General features: G+C 57.2%; 1 protein-coding gene across 1 annotated transcript; it reads right to left on the bottom strand.

Annotated features, from left to right (window-relative positions):
• Positions 1-515: 515 nt before the first annotated feature.
• Positions 516-10989, bottom strand: RASAL3 (RAS protein activator like 3). The gene is made up of 18 exons (XM_025989742.2): positions 10904-10989; positions 10439-10773; positions 8263-8393; positions 8057-8135; positions 7888-7949; positions 7456-7526; positions 6794-6911; positions 6608-6706; positions 5617-6156; positions 5104-5248; positions 4765-4909; positions 3686-3922; positions 3391-3592; positions 3167-3285; positions 1962-2352; positions 1519-1676; positions 919-982; positions 516-814 (listed from the first exon to the last, which is right to left on the bottom strand). Exons 2-18 carry the CDS (start codon positions 10758-10760, stop codon positions 671-673), a joined length of 3027 nt encoding a protein of 1008 aa, XP_025845527.2. The 5' UTR covers positions 10761-10773; positions 10904-10989; the 3' UTR covers positions 516-670.
• Positions 10990-11376: the final 387 nt, after the last annotated feature.

The raw sequence follows: 11376 nt of genomic DNA, 5'->3' as shown, positions 1-11376 counted from the left end.
GTATCCACCAAATGCTAATCTATTTTTCTGCCTATTGTCCCATTCACCTTACCCCTCACCCATGTTTCAAATGCCCAGTCATTTACCCAACCAACAGCCATAGAGCTCAACTGTCTCCATACCTACTCACCCTTTCCTTTATCTGCCTCCCAGACCCATGCTCTTCCAGCTATGAGGGAGTTGGTGTGGGATTTGGGGGCCTAGGAAGATGCTCTCATCTAAGGCCCGGGCTTCATTCAGAAGCAGGCGCCGCCCCTAACAATGACAAATACCTTTTATTGAACACCTTAAACAATGGGTCTTCTACTGTGTAAGGAACTTTAGATCCATTTTACAGATGAGGAAATTGAGGCTCTAAGAGAGTAAAGGTCTAAGGTCACACAGCTGGTGAAAATCTCCTTATATTGTCCCTTCCATGAGACCTCTAATTAGGAGATAATTTGGGAGACTTGAATGGTGGGAGAGGGGTGCTTTCTGTTCGGCAACACTTGGGGGCAAAAAAAAAATTCCATCCATTTTACTGAAATCAAAATTTTACTAGGTAACCTCACAGTGCCAGACTGGTTGACATATGGCTCCACTTTCCACTCTAGGCCACTGTAGGGCTGAGGCAGGGGTCGGACAGGCCTTTTAAGACAGCTCCCAGACCACGTGGAACAGCGTGGGCAGCTCAAGTGGTATCTCCGTTGATGCAGGGTGGTTTGAGGGGTAGGGGCTGGCTCCGGGATCCCGACGTTCTGGGAAGAAGCTGCAGGTTCTGGACCACATTCCTCAGCTGGGCCTGAGTATTCTCCATCTCAGCCAGGCGGCGCTCCTGGAGAGGCAGTGGCTGTGGGCTCGGAGGCAGGGGAGCGTTGCACCCCAACCCTGGTTCCCTCCCCGCCTAGATCTTCCCCAGGGCTAGGGCAGGGGTCTCACCAGACTTCTCAGCCGGTGATCCTCACTGCTTGGAGGGCCACGCTCTTGATCCAGCTGAGGGGTCCTGTGGGGATCGGGGGCAAGAGGGGAGGGTCAAAGACTGATAAACTCCCCTCCAGAAACTCCCCTCCCTGGTTGGACAGCCAGGAATTTGGGGGGCGGGGCTTGTCTGGAGGCGGGGTTTGCCAAGCTAGGGGGCGGGGCCTATACAAACTTGTAGCCGGGGCTGAATCAGAGCCTTGAATGGCTGGGATGAAAGGACCAACCAACTCTTGGGGGCGGGGCTTGGTGAGTCGAGGGTGAGGTGGTGACAAAGATGAAGGTGTGCCCAGACTGGGAGACCCGGGACCAACCTGTTTGGGAGGGACTGATTGGGGAGTCGGGCGTGGAAGGTAGGACTCGCCAGCCACCTGGGGTGGGCGGAGCTGACCAAGAGGCGGGGCGAGACAGGTGTGTCGGGGCGGGGCTGGAAGGGGGCGTGGCTTGCCAGGAGTGCTTGGCTGTGATTGAGAGGCAGGGCCCGAATGGAAGTGGAGCCTGGGCAGATCTGATTACAGCAGGCTCACCCGGGGCAGAGCTAATGGAGGGGGCGGGGCTCACCCTTCTCGGAGCCTGGCGTCCAGGTCTTGAAGCTGGCGCTGAAGCTGCTCCTGCTTCTCCGTCAAGGCCTGGATGTGGGTGCTTAGCGACTCCACGAGGCCGGACAGAGCCTTCTGTTCCTCGCGCAGGGCGGCCACCTCACACTGTAGCTCTGCCAACTGTGGGGAGGGAGCAGCTGTCACCTGACCCGCCGTCCCGCCCCATCTCCTCCCCGAAAAACCCTGACCTCCTTGTCCCCTGCTCTCTGCCTTCTCACTGCCCTGCCGGGTAAGGAAACCTCGTTCCCGTTTTACAGAGGAGCAAACTGAGGCTCAGAGAGGGTTGCACTAGGCCCGAGGTCACACAGCGCAGACAGCTTGCTATTTGAACCCAGACCTGCCTGGTTTTTCTGTCTTCCCAGTCCCGTCATTCCTCTCCGTGCGCAGACCTGAGCTGGACCTCACCTTGCCCACAGGTCGGTGCGTGCCCGTCGCCTGGTCTCTGTCCCGCGGCTGGTCCAGCTGGCGCTGCCAGGGCACCGACGGCTTCCGAGGCAACGATGCTGAGGCCCCGGTCCAGGGCCGGCCGCGGGGAGCGGGCCCCGTGCGTAGCGAGCTTTTGGGTCGTGGCCGGGGTCCTGCAGAGGGGCGGCGACGAGCGGGGCGGCCAGCCGGGACGCTCTGCGTGCGCTGCACTGGCCGGGGCAGCCGCGGGGGACGCTCTTCTTCTGGCTGCTGTCGCGCCCAACTCCCTGCGCCGTGAACGCTGCGTAGAGACTGGCTCTTGGAAATGAGAGGGGTGTGCTTGGGGAGATCCCGGGGAGCCAGGAAGCCTGGCTTCTCCCCTGCAGAGAAGCTGGGGGTGGAATGGGAGAGCTCAGATCCTTGACTGGCCTCTGAGCTGACCCCTGGCCAGAAATGACTCCACTTCTAATATCTTACTTCTGTATGACCTTGTCACTAATGGAATCAGTTTGATCTCTGACCCTCTCCTGGATTTCTGACAATACTGTCCTCTCTATGACCATCTTTATAACCTCTAAGTCCAATCTGACCACGGCTTGACCTCTGCTCACAGGGATACCATCTTCCTTCCCTGTCTGACCCCCCTTTTGTACCTGATCTCTGACCTTAAGCTGACCCCGTCTCTGCCTCCTCACAGACCATGGTCGCTGATCTCTGACCGAATGACTTTACCTATAACTGTTGACCCCATTTGGCCCTGGGCCTGACCTCTGCTTACCATATGCACCTACTCCTGACCCTTGATGGTGCATCTTAATATCTGACCCTGATCTGACCCCATCTACAACCTTTCACTGAAACCTGACCCTCATCACTGACCACAATGTCACTTTCTTTGTGTGATCCCACATGTGACCTCTCCCTGACCTCTGCAATGACCAATCCCCACCTTGGACCTCAATCTGACCCAGTACCTGCCTTCTGACTATAACGTGAACCTCTCTCTGATCCCTTGGATGACCCCATCTCCAGCCTCTGATCTTTATGCAACACTGTTTCTGACAGTGAATCCCAACCTGACCCTGTTCTTGACCTCTGTCATGATCGTGTCTTCACCTCTGGCCCATCTCACCCTGTGCTTGCCTTTGGTCCTGCCTATGCTCTCACCCATCAGAAGTGGGCCACACCTGAGGCAGGTAGGTTACCTGGAGTGAACCTGGGCTCGGGGTGGTGGGAGACGCATCGGCACAGTGACAGGTACAGGCCGGCCCTCCTCAATGGCTCGCAGGATGGTGGGCAGTGGTTCCAGGCTGTCACAGGTTGCCTGACGATGTATGCAGGGACAATGGTAAGCAAGCTCTCAGGACCATAGGCTCCCTGTCCTCTTGCCTCCCTACCCCAAACTCTGGGCTCTGGGCTCCCGCCATACCTGGTCAAGTTCAGCAAAGATGGTACAGAGCTGGGCATGCAGGACCGCCAGCTGGAGGGCTAAGTCACTGCTGCCCTGGTAGCCACTGGGTGCTGCATCCACATCCACCATGGCCACTTGGTCCAGGAAGTGTTGCATGGCTGGTCCGTGATCCTCCAGAAAGCTATTCATGAAGCCCATGTAGGCCTCCTTCTCACCAAACCTGGGCAGAGGTCGGACTGGGTTGGTCAGACCAGGCATCTGCAACCTCACTGCCCTGGCATGCCCCCCCTCCCCACTGCCTCCCAGCACCTACGGGGCACTGTTGGCGAGGTTCTGGATGACCTTGGCAATCAGCGTGAGGGCGCGGGCTGGGCTAGGTGCAGGGTGCTCTGATGCCAGACCAAAGAGGCTGGGTGCCAGGATGGCAGGACACAGGAGCCTCAGGAAGAGGGAGGCACATACCAGTCGGGGGCCCAGTGCCTCAGAGCCACGTGCCTTGCATGCTTCTCGCCAGCCTGAGAACACAGTGCCCAGCTCTGCTGGAAACCAGCTGGGGCAGAAGAGGCAACAGTCAAAGGAGAGGGTATGGATATAGAGGTCATGTTCATGTCAAAGTTTTAAGGTCAGAAGTCAGGAGTCACCTGCACTATGGGTTCCAGGATTAGAGACATTGAGGATAATAATGCTTGGGGTAAGGATTTATGCTATAGTTATTCTGGACTCAGTAATCTTGGAGGGGGGGGATACAAGGTCATAAGGGGATACAGTCCATGAGCCTGGGATATAGCTATAAGGGATCATGAGATTGGCGTGCCAGATAACATAGTATTAAGTGGGATAGGCTTGAGGTTACAGGGTCACGTAGGTTCAGAAATCATGGTGTTGATATCCCAAGTGACATGGGACTGGATATATAGGTTAACATAGGGTGGGAGTTTAAGGAATTGGAATCCCAGGTTTCTTGTGATCAGTTGCATGATATTTGGGGTATGGGGTCATTTAAGGTCAAGGGTCATGGAATTGGGGGGTTTAGCATCACCTGGAATCAGAGGTCCTATGTTAACTGAGGTCAGGTGGCAAGGAATTAGGGTATGGGGTCACCTATAGTTAGAGGACAAGGAATTGAGTCCTAGGTTGCTTGGGGTCAGTAACCCAAGCTGACATGACATTGGGAATGGGTTACCAGATTTAGCGAACAACTTCAGTTAAACTTGAATTTCAGGTAAAAATGAGTAATTTTTTAGTATAAGTATGCCCCAAATTTTGCATGCATCCCATTTAACTGGGCATCCTTTGTTTTATCTGGCAACTCCAACTGGGGTTCAGGGTAATTAGCACAGTGGCTGAGAAGTAGGGCTAGCTAGGCTCAGGCGCTGGGGCCCTGATTCTCACTTGTAGGAGTGGATGATGTTTTGGAAGACTTCTTCACAACTGTTTCTCAGTCTGGCCTGGTGCTGTGGCAGCTCTGGGGCCGGGCACTTGCTGGGGTCCACCTCACAGTCCTCAGTGGAAGCGCAGAGACGCAGCACGACCTGCCCTGCAGTTCAGCACAGCCAAACAAGGGGCCAGGGCCAGTGACCACTGGAACCCACTGCACTCTTGCTTCCAGGATTCCAGCACCCTCTAAGGCACTACCCATTCCCGGCATCCAGGTTACCTAGGAGCTCCCAGGTCCCCCATGGGGTTTCCTAGCCCGCCCAGATGGCTTCGGACATCCACCCTCTGGCTCACCCAGAGTCTTTTGGAGGTAATCTTGTGCCACCAGCTTCATGTACTCATCGATGGCCTTGGTGGCTAACGTATTTTCCCGGAATAGCAGCGCCTCACGGCCTCCACTGCGTGCCAGCTCTGCGGTGCCCAGGTCTGTCACCAGTGCCTGGGTATATTGGAGTTCACGTTGCGCAGGGAGCGGACTGAACCGGGGCTTACGAGGCCCTGGCCTATCCCTCACACCTGGGACACAGGCCGCACCCCCTCATACCTGCAGCTCGGGCCCAGTCCTCACTGCTAAGGCTCACGAGGTTGGAACCTCCAGCCCTCGCTGCAGAAATTTAAATCTTTCGGCTCCGAGGCTCAGTTCAGGCCCCGCCCCTCGCAGCTGAAGCGCAGGCCCCGCCCCTTGTGGTGCCCCGCCCCTCCTCCTTGCAACTGGGGTCCCCAGCCACCAGTACCCCCCCCCGCTCCCCGGAGCGCGAGATCAGCCCGCCTCTGGTCACTCGGGGCCGCCCCGTCGCAGCGCCGCACCTGCGCCCGGCCGGTGGCCTGCAGCACTCGCACCATGGCAGCCGCCAGCTCCTCCTTGGCCTGGGCGGACAGCGCGGGCTCCAGCGCCCCGCAGAGGCGCGCGTAGTGGAAGGTGAGGAACTCCGCCAGCTCCTTGTAGCGCTCGGACGGCAGCACACGCAGGCGCCGCGCCCGGATCCGCGCTCGCAGCGCCGCGCCTGCTGGCGCCCCGAGCAGCGGGAACCAGCGCTCCAGGCCCGCGGCGGGCGCGCGGGGGACGCCCAGCTCTTCCAGGGTCAGCGCCACGCGGCCTAGCGCCGCTCCGCCCGGGCCGACTCCGTGCAGCCGTAACGACAGGCGACGCGCCGGCGGCAGCGCCTCGAAGTGGAAGCGCTCGGCCCAGAAGAGCTGGCTCGGGCCAGCCCGTGGCGCGGTGCGCGCCAGCAGCGCGCCGTCCAGCCACAGCTCGGTGCGCACGCCTGCTGTCGCCGCCGCTCGGGGCAGCCCCTTTGCCTCGTGCACCCACACGCTCAACCACGTCTCTTCCCGCTCCACGTTGTCCTGCAGACCGGAGTGGGGTAGGGGGGGAGGCGTCGGTGCTCGACGGGGGACACCATGCCCCCAGGGAGATCGCTGGGCCCTTGGGGGGAGACAAGGGCCACGGCGGTCTCAAGGTGGTTCTGTGACAGCCCTCCAGCGTTACTGGGTCCCGGCGACGAGATCCGCAGCCGCGGGGTGGGGACTTGGCGTTTGCCGGGTAGGCGGAGCTTTGGGTGCTACTAGGTCCCGCATTGAATCGAAGGGATGGGGTTGTGTGTGCCAGGGGCTGGTAATAGGCGGGCTCTGGGGAGGGTCTCCGAGTGGTTGCAAAGTGTTAGCGGGCAGGTGTGTCTAAGAGGCAGGGTTAGGGCGCGGGCGGGGGCTTGGGTTGCTGGGGAGGGGTGGGGAGGGGGAGGGCGGGGCCCGGGCTGTGGGCGGGGCCTCCACGTCCAACTTAACTGCTGGTACTGACCTGGGTGGGCTGGAATTGGCGGCGGAGGTCCTCGATCCAGCGGTCTCTCTCAGCCGCCGAGCGACAAGAGAAGCAGCGGCTCCCGCCTGCCCACGTTACCTGTTGGGGATGCGGATTCAGGGGTGTGGTTGAGGCCAAGAGTAGAACCAAAGGGTCGGGGTAAGGTGGAGAGTTGTCTGCATTTACCTGGAAGCAGTGAGGCTCCTCCAGGAGGCTGGGGTGCAGGGGCCAGACCCGCACATCCCGCTCAGCACCCAGGTCCAGCTCGGAGAGTGTGGCCAGCGATTCCCGAGAGCCCAGAGCACTGAGGGATCCCGGGAAGGGGCGATTGAACAAGTGGTCATCCTTCCCTCCTTCCCTCCTTCCCACCAACCCACACCCTATCGCCTGAAGGGTGGAGAGAGGTCAGGATGAACTTGAACCTAAACTGGACTTTTAGGATAAAAACTCAACTCCTCATGGTAACCTGTGTCACTTTATATAGTACAGCCCTTGTCACCTTTCGGCCACATTTCCCTGCACTTAATCCCTTTCTCTGAGTTCCAGTCATCCTGGCCTTGTTTTTGTCACTTCATCTGGCCTTTTGGCCTTTGTGGTCCCTGTCTCCTGCCTGGAATGGGTTTCCTGCCCCTCCTGGGCTGGAGAACTTCCATCCATCCTTCAGATCTCAGCTCAGTGGTCCCTTCCCTGACACTCCCAGGCCAGGGTCTTTCAGTAACTCCAGCATCGCTCAACATGGACACAGAGAGGCCAATGGGAGGTATTTGGTGAAGGTAGGAATGGTAGGCAGGTGGAAGTGGTGGGGGAATGTGTAATCCCAGCCCCTTGGGCCCCTCAGAGACTCTTACCCATCCCGAGAGGCACTGGCTCCCATCTCCGACCTGGCCTTTTTCTTCTCTTTCAGCCGCTTGAGCAATCCCTGCGGGAAGGGGGCTATCAGCTGGATAGAATCCTATTCTCCCTCCTCAGCTTCTTTCCGCCCCAAGGTGTCCTGGTTGGCCTGTCGGTTTGGGGGGACCACAATACTACTGCTGTAGTAATAAAGGCAACCTATAGCTCCCTTATCTAAAGCATCCATCCTATGCTTTTCTGCATTCTCTGTTGACGTCTCATAAACAGCCCCGAGGGGGGTTTCTCTCATTAGTTCCATTTGACTGCCAGAGACCGTGAGGGCCAAAAAAGTGAGCTGCCCAAGACCACCAAGTAAGAGTCCCCGTTCATTTCTGAGCATCTAGGAGTCTTTGCTCTCCCCTCCACCTCCCACTGGGTGGATGCCTTACCCGAACGTTGTGGACCTGGTTGGGGCCAGCAGCATCGGGCTCAGTCTTTCCAGGGATCCGATCTGTAGGTGGTCAGGGGTGGGAAGGTGAGGGGATGGGATCGTCTTGGATTCTGCTCCACCTTGACATCCTCCCAAATGCCCCAGCCCTCCACACCTCTGACACTTACCTGGATCCCTGAGGTTCCCCATGGCTACCTGGATGCTGCCCTCAGAGCTAGCACTCCCCGCCCGGGACCGGCGAGGACCCTGTTGTCCATAAGAGTGGGAAGTCATAAAGGGGAGGTAGGCCCCTTTCCATTATCCTCTCCTCCCCCCACTCATCTATCTCCTCACCCTCTTCTTCCCTCCCCCTTGCCCCTGTGACCCTTCTCACCTCCTCCTCACCCCCAAGCAGCACCAGCTTCCCATCGAGCAGGGTGAAGGCTCCAATGTTCCAGATGGGCACGTCAGGTGTGGGGGCCTCAGGGATCTGTGGGGTAGGGGTCTCTGGCTCCGGCTCAGGCTCTGGGTAGAGGAGTTGGTACCAGGGACCTGGGAGTCCTTTCCTCTCCCTCAGAGGACCCTCTCCATTCGCAGAGGTTCATCAGGTGTTCCCTCCCAGGTGTCTCCTCTCTCCCTAACTCCAGCCCACCCAGCAGCCTTGCCAGGCTGTTGTTGGACAAGTTTCCACCCCTCTCAGGCCCTTATCCCCACAGGCCATGGAGAGTAGACACATGTGCCCTATATGGTGTTTACTGCTCCTGGTGCCTTCTCTCATTTAATCCTCCAAAAGCCGTTCAAGGGCTTTTATAATCCCCATTTTGCCAAGGAGGAAACTGAAAACCACAGAGGTTGAGTGGTGTGCCCAGGGTCACACAGCTTGTGAAGTGGTTGAGCCGGGCTTCAAACACAAACATTCTTCTCTTAACCAAGACAGTAGGTAGGTCTAAGAGGTTAAACAACAAGACAGCATCCTTGGTTCCTTACATAAATAACTAATCTAAGGTGGAAAGCATTCAACGTTTAAGAGAGGAATAGAAAGGGGATTCCTGGGTGGCTCAGCGGTTTGGCGCCTGCCTTTGGCCCAGGGCGCGATCCTAGAGTCCCGGGATCGAGTCCCACGTCGGGCTCCCTGCATGGAGCCTGCTTCTCCTTCTGCCTGTGTCTCTGCCTCTGTCTGTCTGTCTGTCTCTCTCTATGTCTATCATGAATAAATGATAAATAAAAATCTTAAAAAAGAGAGAGGAATAGAAAAAAGATCAGAGTAGGGGGAGGTGGTGGTGCAGTGGGACAGGGAAAGCCTCCAGAGATGGTAGGTTTGCAATGGATCTTGAACAGCAGGTTGGATTTTGACAGAGCTGGAGGAGACAAGGGCAGGAACAGCTTGGTTGCAAAGGCTTGGAGATGACAAGGCCCAGGAAAGGTAGGAAGGGCCCAGAGGGCTCAGAGGCTAGAGGGGGAAGATCCAGGTTGAGAGTGGTTCAGAATCTTGGATGCCAGTTAGAGAACTGGAGGTTTTATCCTGGGGGGTAATGGGGAGCCATGGGAAGTGTTTGAGCAGCAGAGGGGTGGGAGGGAGCAGTCCTGCTTGTTGGAGAACTCTCCATACTATGGTTTGAGCAATACCTGATACCCTGGAGGGGGTTGAAGGGAATGCCTCTGCAAAATGGGAATATGAACAGTGAGAAATGAGCTTCCAGGAATAGATAGGAATAGATAGGCTGAATCAACCCTTCCAGATTACCTGTCCATCCTATTGTTTTCCCATCAGGGGAATAAATAACTTGTTAACAGATCATTTAAAACATGTTGGGCCCTGGGCTAGTGCTACATTCCTGAACTCCAGTCTTTGTGGCATCCCTTTCTCCTCTAGATCTCTCTGTGGAACAGCCCCATCTGTCATTTTGGTTTGCTTGTTTACTGTCTGTCATGCCCACTACACTGTGAGTGAACTATGTGGGGTAGGCAGTTTCACCTGTTTTGTTCACTGCTGTGTCCTTAGTGCCCACGTCAAGGCCTGGCATGTAGTAAATGTGCAACAGACCTCTGTTTGGATGAGTGAATGAATGAATAAATGAATGAATGAATGAATGAATGAATGATTGAATATGAGCAAGTGAAATAATATATGCTTTAAGGTAGGGAATAGGATCTCCATCAGTTAAATGGAGAAACTGAGGTTCAAAGAGGTGAAGAAACTGAAGATACGGAGGCCAGGGGGCAAGAGAGTAGGAGGTGGCTGAGGTGGCTGGCCAAGCCAGAGAGGATGAGCCTGAGCTGCTGGATATGAGGAGAGACCCATTAGGGCCAAGAGCCATTTAGCGTCTGGACAGTGCCACCCTCCGTCTCTTTCCTCTCCCTTCCCCAGGATGGACCCCCAGCCCACAGGTTCCCGGCCACTCCCCCCACCTCTAGTCCCCATGTGAGAGGGAAGAGGGCAGCTGGGCCCCAGCCACTTCCTGTTGGGCTTTTGCACTCCCCACAACTTCCTGTGTCTGTAGAGCTGATGCTCCGGAGGCAGACATACACCCAGCATCCGGCCTCCCAGCCTGGGTGGGGGAGCCATGTACCTGGGGCTTCTGGCTCTGGCTCTGGCTCCAGCGGCGGGCTCTTATGCCTTCCCCAGAGGGTCTTGGATAGCCGCAGGCGGCTTGTGCGTGACTCCTTGGGGGGCGAAGAGAGGACACGACGGAACAGCGAGCGGGAGGCAGGCTGGCTGCTGACCATGGGCTCCTGGTGGCTTAGCGCCCGCCCCCAGCTTGCAAGTCGGCCCCAGCGGGACCCTCCAGCTACTTTCTCCCCATCGCCCCCTGTGTGCCAGCGGTAGGAGGTTATCGGGGACGAAGCTGCAGGCTGGGTTTGGGAGGCCTTGCAGGGTGATGGTGGTTCCATGGCAGAGGTTCTCCTGGGGGGCAAGAGGGTGACAGTGCTGCCCAGTGTGTTCCCGTATGCTGTCCTCATCTTGGCCCCCTCCCCACTCTCAGCTCCTCCCCCCAGGGAGCCCTCTCCGTGGCCACATGCAGTCCCTCCCTTACCTTGATTTGTAGACCAGCCCCAAATCAGCAGCGTCTGTACCCTGCCTGGCTTCCTCCCGCTGAACGCAACTCCACGTGACCCTGTCTGTCCCACCCCACCCCACAGCCTGGCTGGGAGGGCACAGTGGCGGCAGGATGAGGGAGGGAGAGGAGGTGACAGAGCCGGACCCACAATCTCTTCCTGACCGGGAGGCAGCGATTCCTCTCTCTGAGCCTCAGATGCCATCTCTGCAAAATGGGTACATAACTGACCAAGTGCTGGTGAGAACACAGAGCACCTGGAGCTCTCCTCCACTGCTGGTCAGAGTGTAGATCAATTCACCTAAGTTGGAAAACTGACGTGATCTCCTAACATTGACTATACACCTCTCTTCTGGCCTTGCATTTATAGTGCTAGATATACACCCAATAGACATGCCCACTAACACTCTGTAATAGCCCCAAGCTGGAGGCAAGTCAAGTGTCCATCTACT

This window comes from Vulpes vulpes, chromosome 9, assembly GCF_048418805.1.
Source record: "Vulpes vulpes isolate BD-2025 chromosome 9, VulVul3, whole genome shotgun sequence".
Classification (NCBI taxonomy): domain Eukaryota; kingdom Metazoa; phylum Chordata; class Mammalia; order Carnivora; family Canidae; genus Vulpes; species Vulpes vulpes.
The sequence above is the reverse complement of the archived record's forward strand: the minus strand, read 5'-3'. Positions and strand labels throughout refer to the sequence as shown.